Genomic DNA, 18071 nt, shown 5'->3' on the forward strand with positions numbered 1-18071 from the left:
GCTATATTCGAGATTATTTAAGCGTTAAATGCAACCAAAGCAATTATATATCACCCACAATATTACCAATATTATTAAGTTAAATATTAGCTAACATAAATGTATATGTCGTCTGTATTTTATTACTATTGTAGCTTATAACAACACTGTCTATTTTTACAAGCAAAACAAAATAATACATAATACGTAAATCAGTTTTAAAATATATCGCTGCCTTGGAATTTTGATGCCATTTCCGAGGTAGATAATTTATTAAGTTGTCACATAACTGTCATTACCATAAGCACTATAATCAATAAACAATTATGTCTAATTAATTTTCTCATTTGTTTATCGTTTATACGTTATATTTTCAAAATATAGTCGCATATAGAACTAAATTTATATATCAAACATTATTTTTAATTATAATTTACTATTTTTTTCCGAAATTACGATGTTGTTTATAGAATGAATATTTGGCCCCCATTCAACAATTCATTGACCTCAAATTGGTCGATTTTTTTTTATTAAAAATTGTTTTGATACACACTAAGTAGCTTAATAATTGATGTATACGTCCGGTTTGTATTCTTAATTAACGCGAATTAGTCTTACTAACTGTTTAAAAACAACAAAGATTATTAAAATTACAGTGATATCGTGAAGAGTTTCTAAGAATTTCTTATATCTGCTTTAACATTGGGGAAAATTACGGTCAATCTTGGGGATTTTTGTTTGCGTAATAACTATAAAACTAATTTTAAGTTAGAAAATAGAATGAAGTCTTTCGTAATACCATAAAATTGTGACTTTATGAGACATGTTTCTTCAATAATCTATATTTATAGATATCGATAAGAGTGTGAATAATAGTAATAGTGTGTAAAATATAAAATATACAAAGTACATACTTCATAATGATCACAATTTTTCAATTTACAAAGTCATTTATTAAGAAAAATTGATATATTTTGCCACAATTTGTAAATTCATTTTAAAATCGGGCACTATTGTTCTTCTCATTTTATTCTATGTAAAAAGAGACACAATGCTGTCTGATTAGTACGAACGCGTAAACGAATGAGCCTGTCAAAGTCGTCCGGTTGCCAGACGTATAAAAAATTCTTGAAAGCAATAGTGATAGGTGGTTAGAACTCTAACCTATAATCTATTGGGGCTATATAATTAATTGTAACTTCCAGAAGTACTATAATGTATGTATGTATTATTATACATGCATATTTGTATATACATTATATTGTATATTTGTATGTTTGTATAACTGATAACATTTCTGTTCAATTATTTTATTTAGATTAGAATTTTGCTGTGTGTCAAAACCAAACTGAACTAAAACTCGGGGTTGATGCTGCAACATTGCGACGTTTTAACGCGCCCGTTTTAAAAATTTAGATGGCGTATGTACAAAATAACTTTGAATTGACCATATATATTAATTAATTTTTTTTTTAAATTAAGAAGCTGATAATTAAGCTTCTCTTACAAGAGCAATTGTCATTCATTCGATGGATGGCGCTAAAACATCACAAACAATGAACATTACTTCCAAATAAATTAAGTTCGTTGTTGTCTGCGAGCACTGAGTATATGTAACAAAATTAGAATATATTTAAAAAATAGCATATATATATTTAATATAGATTATTTTTATTGAAACATTGCAACTCTGTATTTATTTTGGTAATAAATGACGTTATATAATATAGATATTTCATAACTATAAAAAAACAACAAGGTAAATGGAGAACAACATTGCACAATTATATTTTAAAAATAAATACTCATCCTATATGTTAAATAATAAGTTTATCTAAAAAACCTTAGATAATTATATAAATATTTTGTGATGATGTTTGCTTCTTGGTACGTTTATACGAGAGTCGTCTAGTAAATACCTGATTTTCACGAAAAATATATTCGTAGGGATTAAAAATAGGTGTTAGTTTTCTTTAATAATTACTAGATATTATTAATATACAATAACCAATGAAGTAAAATCAGAAGTTCTGTTGTACTTCCATTAATATACAAGAAGACGAGTACGAAAATAATACATCAGTATGTATATAAAGCTATTTTACTTATACACTAAACAAGTTCGTGTGATTTGGTTCGATTCAATCTTCTGATTTCCTACGTGTTGTAGTTGTAGAAGATATATTGCTTCCACGTTGCTGCTATTTAGCAACTTTATTTCCTGTTTTAGGCGAAATCTTGGATTAGTTCGTATATGCATTTGATTTCGAGATCATCGTGCAGCTCTTCGTCGGTTATGTAGCGATAAGCATTGGTAATTAATTGTAGAATTTTATTTTGGGTGCGTTGGATTACCAGTTGGTTTGATTTTTAGCGCAACCTCATATTTGCACCCCATAGACCATAGACCTAAGTTGGCTTTATGAATGACCAATCTTTTTGATTTTAGGTAAAGTTAAAAGTGTCTTCCGACTTATCAGTATAGTTGTTTGACTTTGAGTCTAATCCGCTCTGCTTTTTGTTTATGATGCTGTTTCCAATTTAACTTACCATCGAGTTGTATGTCGAGGTATTTAGCTAATTCTGCTTGAGGAATCGGGCATCCCTGCTATAATAACAGATTTAGAGCTATTAAGCTGTATTCTCCAGTCTCTAGTCGATCTATAGATCTTGTTGATTCATACTTGTAGTTTTTCTACACCTTTAGGTAAGTTTTTATTCATTGGTATACAAATTATAGCGTTATTATGTGTATATATATTAATCAGTGAGAGAACAACCACATGAATTGGTTAAAAATTCTAATTCCAACAGTTTCAACATCGAGGTTTCATTGCTTGTCAGGCAAAAAAAGAAGATTATACGAAAAGAAAGAAGAAAAGGAATTTTTAGTCTAGAACACTCCAGTTTTCCCAAAATATGTTGCTGTGTATATTGTGGGATCAGTGTACTGTAGTGTATTACGAGGTACTAATACCGAAAGAAACTATTGCTGCCTATATTTGCCGACGTCAATTCAACACATTGAATGATCTGTTGGCGTCAAAGAGACCAGTAATGGTGAGCAACACCTTGACCATAGCCTATATTACTTGTGAAGGAGAAACAGTTAAGCAGCATTAATAGAAAGTTTTGTCGCACTCAGCTTACTCACCAGACAGAGCGCATTCTGAATAAGTGGGAAAATGAATTAATGATTGCATCGCTACCAAATCAACACCATTCTTTCGACATCGTATGGTGTGGCCGGTCAGGAGATCCATATTGTTGAGAAAAGTTAAATTTTTTATCCAGTCACCATATCAATCCTTAATAGTAGGATTTTTTATATTATATGGTAAGTTTCATTAAACTGGTTGCACTATCTGGATAGTATTAATATTATATTTTATTTTTCATATCTCCATGGTGTCAATTCATTGCTTTTTTTTGGCTGTTGGTTTTCTACCCAAAAGGTCGATTTCGCCACATAATTTTGTAGGAAAGTCACTCACTCTTCATTCGGAAAACATAATCAAACAACTCTTATTTGTATAATTGGATCACTTCTTCAACTGGACACTGATTATCATATCTTAATCTATTAATTTTGTTTCTAGTGCAATTTCAGATCTAAAGGTTCAGAATTTACTTTAACCGTTCCATTTAAAAAACTTTTGAATTTTGAAAAAAAATTGAATTTCGTAAAATAGTCGAAATTTTCCTTCTTCATATACAGCATATCAGAAAAGTATTTTGGCTATTTTCTTTTCCTATATTACTGATTTTAAGTACTTAAGTAGTACACTTACTCTTGCAGTATGATGTTTTGTACATCCTGTAGAATATTCGAAGTATGTGTTAGCAATTCTGTAAAATCGTTTAAGAAATTTGTATCATGACCATTTGTGTATAAAATAATTATATTTATGTGCTATTTTTGCCAATGGGGCAGGTAGTAATTATATAACCTCCTGATATCTTTACTGATAAGAAATTCTTATATAGAACTATGTTATCATCCATTGGAGACGCGTCTGTTCCATTTTTTCGGAGATGATGTTAGAAAAATCATATCAGAATAATTCAATGTTTACTAACTTTTTACCAATTTATCAAGATTAAGTACTTAACAAGGTTATTATAATTTTTTTTTACTTTATAAAAAAAATAAGATAATTTCGTTGATAAAATATAAGATGTTTAAGATAAAATTTAATCTAATATTAATAAAAAAATGATCACTAAGTGCAGAATACATCTATTGACTTACTTAAAAGTAAATGTTACTATCTCGAAGTGGACTTATCCCAGATACTACACATATCAAGAGGATTAAGCTTTAATGGGCTTTATAGCTGTTTTTGGCGACTTTTGGCTATTCGAGTTGCAGTTAACAAAACAATTTGAATTATACTCTATTTTCACAATATATTTTATATTCTTGGATTTCTAACACAGACTCTTGTGTTTAGTTACTGTTGGTTACTGGTGCTTGTATTCGATTGATGCGAATATCTGGCAGTTCCATAATACGTTATATAGTTTCACCGCTCTGGCATCAAACACTTTCATTTCTTGAAAATTATTTCAATTATTCAGAAACAAATAAGATTTTATTTCAGTGTTTTTCTGAGAAGTTTCTGAAAAATAAAAATTAATATTATACGACCTGACTGAAGGTGTCATCGCAAATTGGTTTACCATAACGGTTTCTTAGTCAGGTTAAAAAAAAAGAATTTTCTATGTATCTAATGATTTTTGTACAGTGGAATCCGGGCTCTTCAAAAAGACGATGATATTTGAAATAAAAAATAAGTTTGGTTTGTTCAATGAAAATTATTCCATGCGCTTCCCAAAATAAAACCTTGCCAGCCGACTGTTGCGTTTTCCCACGCTTTGGAGCGGGTTCATAGTGTGCAGTCCACTGGGATGACTGTTGATTGGTCTTCGGAGTGAAATGATGAAGCCATGTTTCATCCATTGTCACATATCGACGCAAAAACTCGGGTTAATTACGCTTGATCTTTTTCAAACGCTGCTCCGAATCATCAACTCGTCGTTGTTTTTGGTCAAAAGTGAGCTCGCGCGGCACCCATTTTGCACAGAGCTTTCTCATCCCAAATATTCGTGTATAATATGATATACACGTTCAGTTGATATCTTTAGAGTGCCTACTATTTCATTCAATTTCAATTTACGGTCATTCAAAATAATTTTGCGGATTTTTGAAATATTTTCGTCGGTAACAACCTCTTTTGGGCGTCCACTGCGTTCACCGTCTTCGGTGCTCGCATACCAATCCTTGATGGTTGATTTTCCTGGGGCAGTGTACGGAAACTCGGCATCAAGCTAAGCTTTGACGTCAACTGTATTTTTTTTCTTCAAATAGCAATATTTTATCAACACGCGAAATTCCTTTTTACCCATTATTTTCACAATAACAAATGTTGCTTCACTCAAAATGCTATAATTCATAAACTAATGATCCGACAGCTGTCAAATTTACACACGCATCTTTTGAGAGTTAGGGCTAACTAAAAAATAAATTAATTTAATTCTAGTAGCGCCATCTATGTGTCAGGCCGGGGACTATTCAATTGACCTGTTAGACATGATATAGACATGATGAAATGAGAAAAAGAGAACATAATAATAAACAGAATATTAAGCTTTTATAGTGGATATCTCAATATCCAAAGTATGCATTCAATTGGTTAATGTGTTGTACCATGAAATATATTTGGAAAATGTATGGTTACTGTGAAAAAGTTTACTAAAACCGAGAAAAGTTTGAAGGCTACTGTAATATTTGTAAAAACTCTACTAATAAGCACAAATAACAATTATAGCTACGATACGAAGAATATTTAAAGTTTATTGCTTAACCTACTTATTTTATATCACAATTTCTGGAATAGTGGCACTTATTTATAAACATGATGTGCAATTGGTAACCGTAAAACCAACGTAGATTCCGATTAATGTAACTTTTACTCGAGTATTGATCCAAGAGGCATATTAATTAATTATTGAGATATGTAATTATATCTTGTTGATTCTGGGATTGATTATTCGATTCAAGTGTGGTGAGCCTTCGGCTATACTAATTTTTAATTCGATTTCCTAGATAAGTGCTGGTTTTCGATTTTAATTGTACAGCTCCAGTTAACTAGGTCTTTGAAAAATAAGGCTTTCAGTTGTATTAATTGTTTTATTCATATGTCTGAGTCATGAATGTTGTGTGATAAATTGAGAAAAAGAGGGCATAATAATCAACAGAATATTAAGTTTATAAATAGGATATGTCAATGCAACTCTGTATGCTGGTTAATTTGTTGTACCATGAAATATATTTGGAAAATGTATGTTTATTGCAGTGAAAAGGAAACAAAGAAATGTGGAAGATCTGTCCTTGAATTTTAAATGTCCATAAAAATACTCCTCTAGAACGTTAGCATCAAATGGAGAATTTCAAGACATGAATTGTTTCTTCTCACATTTATGAGGAACATTTTTGAACAATCAAATCATATTAGACATTTCGTTCTTAAACATCTTAGTCATATTAAGTTTTCTACTTCGACTTTTTGTGTTTTGCTGATATAAACATATAAAACCTGAACTTTTATACATCAGGCCTATAAATTAAAAGGATTTCCAATGTACTTGAGATGGTGTCTTGTGTACTAAATAGCATCGGATACATTTCTAGCCAACTTCATGCTGAAGCTTTACTTTTAAGTATGTTTAATTTTGTTGGGTGAAGGTTGTGTTAAGTTTGAAGGGTAAAAAATTTTTTTCGGTGCCTCAATGTCTGAATTTGTACCGAGTAAATGGCATTTGTGGGAAATATAACTTTCATGAAACACTTTGATCACATATCGACGTTTTAAAAATAGTGATTCTGTTTTGATTAAAATTGGAACATGATAGATAGCTAAATAAATTCAAAGATGAGGATTTGACGGCATTACTCGGTTAAACCGTCACTGGGGATCGCTATGAACTATAATTGATCCATTTGAGCTGAGCACAGCTCGATAAACGGGCGAAATATGAGTAAAGTCAGAACAATGTTATTCTTTAGCATGGTATTGCTTGACCACATGTTGCAAAACCCGCCAAATTACACTTAGAGATATTTAAATGGGAAGTACTACCCAACCCGCTGTATTCTCCAGAACTTGCTACCAATAGTTTTTTATTATTAACTTTTTTTATATTTTTTATATTTAACTTGTTCCGATAGATGAATCATGACCTTTTTGAGCAGCGTTTAACTCCTTATGAAGATACCAAAAAAGTAGGTCGATTCGTGGATAGCCTCAAAAGATACATCAACCACATGAGATGGAGGAATTTGTAAAGGCCCGAAAGAGGGGAAAAAGTAAGAGCTATCGTTTGAATTAAAATACATTGTACCAATTATTTAAAATAAAGCGAATTATAAAAAATCTTTTAAAACTTATTATAGACCATAAATGTTATAGAGATAGCAGCATTATATGATTTAGTCAACAGAGACAAAATGCATTTATTATATGATTATATACCTATTTATGGCTTTTATGGCCCCAGTTAAATATATGATTATAGCTAGCTTACTCTTGATATTTTAATGGATATAATCATATAATTGCATTCAATATTATGTTGAAAAGCAGTGGAGGAACGACATCTCCTTGGCAAACACGCTTTGTATCTCAAATGAATTTGACAACTCGTTTTTTACTGTTGTAATTGAGTGCCATGAGCTGTGAAAACTAAATTAAGTAATCACTGCTGAGGTCTTTGCTAAATAAACCAAATCACTACATAGTATAAAACAAAGTCGCCTTTTCTGTCCCTATATCCGTATGTGCGCTTAAATTTTTAAAACTACGCAACGGATTTTGATGCGGTTTTCTTCAATAGATAGAGTGATTCAAGAGGAAGGTTTATATGTATAATACATGCATAATATACTAAGGCAACATTGCTAATTTTAGAGGTTTCTAACGTGATGTTGTAAATTAACCTATTTTTTTAGGCTTATTTAGCAATTAGCAAAAACGCTGCCTAACCCTACGAGTTAGATCAAATTAATGTACTACAGTATTGTACACCATAAAAAGGTCTACAAAAAAGTCCGCGATGGTATATGTTTATCTTTTAGGGATAACCCACATTAACCATTTTTATTGTTTACTTTTTACGTGAGAAAATGGCTTATTTACGAAGCTATTTTAAGCAATACGGCATTAATCCTTATCGAATTAAGTACCTTAAATACAGTGTGCAATTAATATAGATCAATATGGTTCCTTACAGCATGTAAATAAATCAAATATTTTCGGAGATATTACAAATTTAAAATTTGCGTTTAAAAATGTGTAATGTAATAAAAATTGTATGAATTTAGATATTCCAAAGATAGCAGGAAATCTTCATAGTAAGTATAGGGGAAGAGGAATTGTTTTACTCCAAATTTAATGCGTGCAGGCCAAGGGCAGTAATGAATGAACCAAAAATACTGGATCGATTTTAATCATGTTTTCATTGAGTGACATAGGCATATATATTTTATGCCCGTGCAAAGTCGGAGCGGGCCGCTATGTTTTTATATACGACGTTCATATTTTTTCTGTAGTGTATTTAATTTAGTATCAGCATTACACCCGTGCGAAGCCGGGGCGGGTCGCTAGTACTTTTAATAAAATGATGTTTTAACAACATGTTAGTCTACTATAGATTTATGTATACATACAAATGTAAAACCATTAGATAAAACAGTAGAAATATTCCTTGTGAAAGTTATTTATATCTGGATAAAGTATTTAAAAAAAGATTTCTACGATACAAAATGATGTTGATACAGATAAAATCCTAACATAATTATTCTGTAATAGACAATTGATTTGAAATCTGAGAAGTGTTATGATTATAGATCTAAACCAATCATCAAATTAATATAAAACACAATGATGTAAGTGGATATTTAATAATAAGGTTATATAATTAGGTAATATTTATGTTAATTTATATTGCCTTAAATCGTAGTAAAACACAAACCTGAAAATATTTACAAAAAGCTAATCTGAAGTAAATACGGTTGGATCATATTATTTCCCAGAATATTTATTGTGGTGCTAAAATTAATCTACTAGCTATTATTAGCACTATTCAATAAATAGAGTATAATAATAGATACTAATATGATTATTTTGCTACTTATTTATAACAAAAACTTTTTGTGGACCTATTGTGAAATAAATTGTTTGAAGCATTTGATTATTTTCGAGATTATTAACGATGTGGAAAAGCATGTTGCTTTTATGCAGCCTATAATTGAGAAAAACAATTAAAATTTTCAACAGATCACTTATAATATTAGGTGTTAAATTGATTTTCACATATAAGTGATATATATTGCTGAATATGCCAAAATTCATGCAAAAAACTGTTAATTTCGATGATTCGATATTTCTCTATAGAAAAATAACTCTATCCCTGGTGGGACCAGTTTGGTATCATATATTACGAACTGTTTTAACCTGGAGAAACGGTTAATACTAATTGTGGTACATTATAAGATGATATTGAAGCATCACAACGCATTGTCTCATACGGCAACACCAGTCAGATAGTGTTGAAGTCACTTGGATGGGAAGTTTTATCGCCGTTCTCTCTAGACTTAAACACTGGACACGCTGGCAGAGCAATACTTTTCCGTTTCGAAGATTTAAGAAATGACTTAATGACCTCAAGCTCAAAAGAGAAACCGTTCCATAAATTGCCTAAAACATAGATGTATAGAATCAAATAGTTAATGCTTTAACTAATCAGGTGCATATAACAATTTGTGAGGAGATATTTGCTTTACATATTCATCAAGATAATACAGTCCACATAATCTTAAACCATCAAACTATAGTACGAATTCTTTGAATATCAACCCTATTAACCAGATTTAGCTTCACTTGATCCCCATATTACATAACATACAAACGCGGAAAATGGGTTTTATCCACTAAAGAGATAATAATAGGTGTTTGTAGCTTTCCATCCTGATTTGGATTCTCTTTTTGAGATAGATGTGCATTGAAAATTATATCGGAGATATTACATCGAATAATAACATGTAATCTTGTTACTTATTGAACCACAATACTTATTGAAAAACTTATTATATATACAGAATTAATCTGAGGGAAACACTATTCTATCGTTTTTAAAGTTATTTATTGTAGAGCTAAAATTAATCGACAGCCATAGTTATTTTTAAATCTATGCAATAACTCGAATATGATAAAATATGTGGTAGCACTATTTCGCCATCCGTACATTTTAAAAATTTTATTTGATTACCTTTTTATTGCTTTTAAATTGATATGAAATATCGGGAATTAATTCTTAAGGTTTTTTTTCTAAATTTAAAATTATTATCTGTTATTATTATTATTGCCTTTAGATTTTTAAAAAGTATCGTCCATTGTTAGTCACTACTATTTCTATCCTTCTGATAGTAATTGAGACAATACGTGAAAAATGTCAATCTCTTAAATTATCCAAGAGTTTTTGGATATCATCAATTTCTGACATACTGCTGAGGTAACAAACTTGTAGTGCATACTCTCATATCTTCATTTGCGGTGATCTTGGCGAGATTATGTGTTTTGTAATAAATACTGATGGAAGCAACATTTCTTCAGTTATTTTCAATTAGATAATAATATAAGATTAAACATTATGGGTAAAACTGAGTACCGAAGAGATAAAATTGTTTATCTAAGATCTTTTTTCATATAAATAGGACAAGTTTTACTGAGACAAATTCTATTTTATTAAATATGTGACATTATTCAATGTCTAATTTTTTGTGAATGTGATTTTATTTCAAATTCTGTAGCTTATATACTAATACCAGTACGTATATAATTGTGACAATCCCATGTATATTCTTGATTTGTTTTTAACAAAATAATATGAGGAAGCCAATATCCGAGGCAGCAAATATCCTTTTTAAACAATATTTCATACAACTCTTTTGCCTTTTTAATCATTACTGGTTGATACCGGCTAGCGTTTAATTAATTGACCATTTTCATGTTAGTTTGTTGAAATGTTTGCCAGTAAATAGAACTACAGTTTTAATCTAGCAAAATGATATATTCTAAAAATTATTATTCGACGATATTTTATTCATGTACGCTGTTTTCTCCGAAGCTTTATGGCAGTTTTAGTTAACTTTTGATAGTCCTTATTTATAACTATACAAAAGGAACATAAATTATTTTATTTTAAGTTGCAAAATATCAAGAAATTGTAAGATTCTGTTGAGTAGTTTTTACTTTTTAGAATTATACTTTTTACATAGATTTCTTTTCCAAAAAAAAGGTACCGTATCAGAAGGACAAGGCCAAAGATTTTCCTAAGATGTATTTTAGTTTTTTTTATGTATTTTTTAATTAATTATAATTTCATATAATACAATGTTTCAGTGCTTAGAAAATTCCTAAATTTGTACTGAATAAATTACATTAGCGTGAATTTTCGTTATTTTTAACTTAACAATTAGAATGAAAATGCAGCTGAAAGATTGCTCTCGATTACACTACTTGTCTGAGCGGAGCTTTATGAGAAAAACAGCCAAAATACTAGAAGAGACACAAAAATGCTGTTCTTCGGTACGACAACGCTTGACTACATTCCCCAAAACCGGTGAAAACACACTTAAAAACATTAAAATGTGTAAAGTGTTACTCTCCCACCGTATTCTCCAGATCTTGTTCCTTGTGATTACTACTTGTTCCGACATGCGACTGAGCAGCGATTCGTGACCACCCTCAAAACATACATCGTTACTTACATCGACATTACTTTGAATAAAATATCACTTTTTCGTGGTAAAGCTTCGTAATAAAAAATAAATTCTTTTTAAAACTAATGCATAAGTTAATATAAAGTAAAAATTATAACATTGTATAATATATTCTTTTCTCCCTTCATAATTTTCATTAAAGAGTATCAAATATAATATTGTCATAAGTCCAAAAGATACTAACAAAACATAATAATAAAAAAATTAAAGCGAGTTTAAAATATAAATAAGGAGTTCGATAAAAATTAAAAAATAATCAAATCTAGATTTTTAACACAAAAAAAACATTATAATATAAAATCTGTACATAATAATCGTTGTAATAACTATATAAGAGTAAATAAAAACCTTATTTAACCTATCTAGTATATATATTTTATATTCTACTAGCGACCCGCCCCGGCTTCGCACGGGTGTAATGCTGATACTAAATTAAATACACTACAGAAAAAATATGAACGTTGTATATAAAAACATAGCGGCCCGCTCCGACTTTGCACGGGCATAAAATATATATGCCTATGTCACTCAATGAAAACATGATTAAAATCGATCCAGTATTTTTGGTTCATTCATTACTGCCCTTGGCCTGCACGCATTAAATTTGGAGTAAAACAATTCCTCTTCCCCTATACTTACTATGAAGATTTCCTGCTATCTTTGGAATATCTAAATTCATACAATTTTTATTACATTACACATTTTTAAACGCAAATTTTAAATTTGTAATATCTCCGAAAATATTTGTTTAATTTACATGCTGTAAGGAACCATATTGATCTATATTAATTGCACACTGTATTTAAGGTACTTAATTCGATAAGGATTAATGCCGTATTGCTTAAATTAGCTTCGTAAATAAGCCATTTTCTCACGTAAAAAGTAAACAATAAAAATGGTTAATGTGGGTTATCCCTAAAAGATAAACATATACCATCGCGGACTTTTTTGTAGACCTTTTTATGGCGTACAATACTGTAGTACATTAATTTGATCTAACTCGTAGGGTTAGGCAGCGTTTTTGCTAATTGCTAAATAAGCCTAAAAAAATAGGTTAATTTACGACATCACGTTAGAAACCTCTAAAATTAGCAATGTTGCCTTAGTATATTATGCATGTATTATACATATAAACCTTCCTCTTGAATCACTCTATCTATTGAAAAAAACCGCATCAAAATCCGTTGCGTAGTTTTAAAGATTTAAGCGCACATAGGGATATAGGGACAGAAAAGGCGACTTTGTTTTATACTATGTAGTGACTATATACACATAATCTAGCTTAATACATACCTAAACCTACTCATCTATTCACAATATTATTTTAACTATTACCAACTTAGATGTGTTTTGTTAGTAATTTAATTTTTTGTACGTCACAAATTTATATTATTTTTTATAATTATTTTTGTATTGTTATACATCCGAATATAGAACCTCCTCCTTTTTCGAAGGCAGTTAAAAAGCGGGATAGTGTAAATAAATACAATACTAGCGAAATTGTGTAATATATAGCATTAAATATACTAAAATGTGCATTTTCCTTGAAAATATCAGTTAGTGGCTTAGATTTACAGTATCTCAGTCATTAGCAGCGATATTCTAAGTAATAAAAGTAATAAAGATAGTCAACTTTTTTAAAATGGACAATCATACCATCAGCTTGCCACTCTAATAAATAATTATCACCGACCATTTCAATTCTTTCAAGAACTGAATAAAATCTTTCCACTAGCTCTTAATTTACAGTAAAAAACACATTATATAACAGAGAACATCTGTTTCTGACGCGGTTTGTCTTGATTAACAACAATTGATGCATTTTATTTACAGCTTACTGTGATTAGTGTGAGAATTTAGATATTAACCGTCAGACGCACTACAATATTACATACACGCAGGATCTTTAGTGGCTAAAACCGGAGGAAAATCTTTAGGTTCGCGCATTAGCACTTTACCCGAAAACCTAGCCGAAGCCGGGGCCATACGCCTAAAAAAACAAAAAAAATGACTTACAAGCCACGTTCCCAATCCAAACATCGGAAACTGCATGCCGTTGTTCAAGGTGACGTTCGGAACGGTCATTTTTCGTTTGCGATGTGTCAACCTCAGCCGAAAACCACCAACTGCTTGAAACTTTTCTTGAAAATATCTACGCGGATGGGACGGCGGAAAATATTCGAACGGCGTATCCGAACATCAATCGAAGTTAGCCTGGCGGGAAGTTTGCGGCTGTGTGTTCGTAAAAATAGTCCAATTCAAGTGAAGCGGCATTCTATCTCCAGGAACTATGATTAATATTGTGCATTTATTGCACGTAGCACGTTGATAATCGTCATCTGATCTTCGGTTGAGTGATATTAATATAGGACTTGTTTTAATCGCATTTATCTTTGTTTTATTAGCTACGCTGCGATTAATTTAATATAAATCGAGTATATGTGCGAAATAATACTGCAATATTTGCTAGGTTGTTCAGTTGACGTACTAGATGTACCAGAAAATCATTACCGGTTTTTCTAACAGATGTCGCTAGGTAACTAGGTAACAGAAGTACGCAATGTCATGATTTGACACGTACGTCGTTCTATTCTACTGACATCAAGCTTAAACGCTTTACATCAGGGGTGTGAAACTGCAATGGTAAGTAGTGGGGCAAAGTTTCGCTTAGTCCAATCATTGGCGGCGCTGACAACGCGAATTTGATTGGTTAGTTTAAAATAGTTATGTAGAAACTTGTAAGGACAATACTTTGCTTTGATTGGTCTGCCATTTCCCCTGATTATTTTGTGACGTCACATTTATTGGCCAATAGTATTTAAATAAAAGTCAAATTTAAATTTTAAAATTAATTTATTAAAATAAAATCCTATACAAATATACATAAGTGTAAATAATATAAATATATATAAACAAAAAGCAAAAAAAACATTATGAACTCTATTCTAAGCAATATTAAAATATCTATAATTCTTCTAACGCCTTCTCATATATGTTTAGTGCCATCAATTTTATGGGATCTATTAGGGTTCTAACTTATCTTGATATATTGAAGGTAAACTTTAAATCCTTCCCTGTTGATATTGCATTAACTTCATTAAACCAAAAATACAATCACACCTCATAATAACTTAAAATTTGGTCTTGAAACTCATTATGGATTGGACAGTCGAAACATTAAAAATTTATGTGTTTTTTAAAAATATTTAGATTTTAGAGTATTATCTATCTGTGGAACTACTTAATATAGAAAATAGACAAATATTGCATGTTGTCTCTTTTTCAGAAGTTTTGTTAAATAGCCTGAAATAAGACTAAAATACAATATTAGACTTGTTTTCCTCAGAGCAAAATTCTCTGGAACTGAAAATATAGACTCAACTGGTGATTTAACAACCTCAAGTGGTACTGGAACTCCCGTTAAAAAAGAATATAAGTTATCTAACATGTTCATCTTTTTCACAATTTTCTCCGGGAGAATGATGTGAAATGATGAGCCCTTTTAAAAATTTCTCGAACATACTAGGGGAAGGATGCTGTTTCTACCTCCATGACCTCTAATAGTTCCAACAAAAATCTTCAAGCAATCTTGGTTAAGATTTGTTAAACAAATGTAGTTATTTGTAAATTTAGACAAAATAGATTTCTTTAAGGTAATAAATCCTCTAAAAGTAGCAATTAAATTTTTAATTGATGGCACCATAACAAATATTTTCTTAACAAGGCAATCAAATTTAAATATATAATTCCTCTACTATAAAATGATTGAACACTGATTGTTCTAAAATGTTAAAGTATTGCAAATATTTTAGGGATATTTTACAATTAAAAGTAGTATTTATTACTACTAATTATCCAGTTATATTAATTGTTACCTTCTTGTAAGACTTCTTTATGTAGAGACATCACACTGACAGCATACGAACAACTTGGTAGATTAATTGAATTTTATTACTACTAACATCTTCATAAGTTTTTGAATTTCTGTAAACAAACAATATATAAACAGACATGTAGTAGATAGATAATTTTATACGTACCTGATAAAACCAATGATGGATATGCATTTACCCAAATACCTGTTCGTGAAGGAAGGATAATTCTAAATTTTTCACTAAAATGTCTATAACAAACACCATGACGTTGATATATTTGCATTGTGGTTTATCGAGGTAACTTACTACTATTTACTTGATCATCCCATTTTTGGAAAGGACCGAGATCATTCTTTGGGAAACGATGTCTAATTTCCGTAATAGAATTTTACCCCGGTACACTACATCTTTTACTACACTGACGCATTGTCATTAATTTTTATATTATTACTCCATAATAATTAATGTAAAACAGAAAATATGCACAACGTAAAACGAAAATTTCGTGATCTAAACAAAAACTGTAACCTACAAACAATAAACTGCTGACTTCACACAATTTAATCGACCAATCACATTTAATGTTAGTGGCGGCACCAGGAATTTAAACTAGCCAATCACAATTTGCGATCGCAGCGCTACAGTTGATTGAACTAAACAAAACATTTCCCCAAGGTCGTCTATACCGTGAAATTTGTATTTTTTCTATGCTTTACATCATACAGTAATAGTGAGTCAACTCAACAGGGATCTCCGGAGAAAAGTTTTGGTTTACCCAACATATTGGTTATATCGGCTATTTAACTAATTTGAGTGGTCAATTTAAATCTACATTATAGGCACCTGTAAAGAACATTTTGCTAAGAAGACATTTTATTGGTTTTTTGATAGACTTTGCCACGCAGGTGAGGCACGTGATAGCCCTGACGTCACGCTTAATTAACTAATAAAATTTAGATAAAAAACGATTTAATTTCTGAAATAAATTTATTAATTCAACGAATGACATAAATATAATCTGTAAAAATAAATATATCTTCAAAATATAAATATTATATATATAAAATCATAACCAAAGAACTTTGGAACAAATTAAACTTTACTTTTTCAGTCTATTCATCTAATGAAGTTACAGAGTCATCCCCCGTTAGTATAGAATCTAAATTATTGAAGGAGCTCTCAAGTTCATCCTCTTTTTCAATTTCTTAAAGGCCAATTAGATGAAAAATATTAACTTATGTTGAGCGCTTCAACTTTCTAAAACATACTAGCCGAGGATGAGCTAGACCCAAAAAACAATCTTCATTAAGTAGCCTTAAGCCAATATATTTATTCGAATATTCACACTTTTTTTTTCTTGAAATTTGATGAACCCCTCAGGGTAGTTATTAAATTGATGACATTTGAACAAATCTGTCGTTACTTGGGCAATAAATTTTACACCAAACTTCATCGTATATTGAATATCGGTTAATCCTGTCTTAATAGATTTGCATTCAGGAGCTATAATTTAACTGCAACTATTGATCCAAGAAGAAAATTATATAGGCGTTTGCATAACTTGATATTGATATATGTAATTAAACTTACCCCAACTTACAACAACAAAACATGCTGTAAAGATCATAAATTTCTTTAATACTTAATCCAATCCATTTTTTAATGACAGTCAAATACTTCTTAGAACGAAAACGATTCTGCCTTTCTTTACTATATGTCCATTCGGGTATACAACACTTAATAGATCTATAATTCACATTATTTTTTGTACCACGGACTTTTATATACTAATGACCTAATAATTTAATCTCTAAACGGACTATTACTTATGTCAGCCATACTACAAACGGTGCACAAAATAAACAAACACGAATAGTACCATAGAAACAAAGTGAGCCAACCAGATCCCGTCGCGGATTATAGCGTAGCGATTAAATAAAATAATAAGTTAAAAGTAGCTACATCTAGATGTTGGACGTTGCAAAACATTTCCCAAAAATTTCCTATAAAATTAAATCTCTATATCTCTAGCTGTACATGTTATGTTTTACGAAAGTAACGCGGTCTTAGATTTATACTTTTTTCAATATGTCAAGTTTCGTGCCTAAAAACGTACATTTGCGTCACGTATTACTTCACATCGATATGCAAGACAGAACGTTCTGAGACCGAAAAGTTTGACGATGCGAAACTGTAAGAGTTATTGGACGAAGATCTAACTCAAACTCAAATCAATTAGCAGAAGTGTTAAATATAGCCCAAGAAACGAGTAGCAATCGATTTCGAGCAGTGGGTAAAATCCAAAGAATGGGAAGATGGGTGGCAAATCAACTGAATGCTAGGCTAATGGAAAATCGAAAAATCGTCTGTGAAAT

The 18071-nt window shown here is 30.5% G+C and overlaps 1 protein-coding gene across 2 annotated transcripts in view; it reads right to left on the bottom strand.

Annotated features, from left to right (window-relative positions):
- Window positions 1-18071, bottom strand: part of LOC143191614 (aldo-keto reductase family 1 member B1) — a 38774-nt gene that overhangs the window by 16313 nt on the left and 4390 nt on the right. The window contains exon 1 of one of the 2 annotated variants that reach the window (XM_076396866.1): window positions 13838-14277. The exons of the other annotated variant lie outside the window; for it this stretch is intronic. Coding sequence (XP_076252981.1) covers window positions 13838-13906 — 69 coding nt within the window. The 5' untranslated portion in view covers window positions 13907-14277. Of the gene's footprint in view, window positions 1-13837; window positions 14278-18071 lie in introns of those variants that run through there. 2 annotated transcript variants of the gene reach the window in all.

The sequence above is a fragment of the Rhynchophorus ferrugineus genome, unplaced genomic scaffold (genome assembly GCF_030347505.1).
Source record: "Rhynchophorus ferrugineus isolate W39M unplaced genomic scaffold, kcgeb_rfMv2 rfM2, whole genome shotgun sequence".
Taxonomy (NCBI): domain Eukaryota; kingdom Metazoa; phylum Arthropoda; class Insecta; order Coleoptera; family Curculionidae; genus Rhynchophorus; species Rhynchophorus ferrugineus.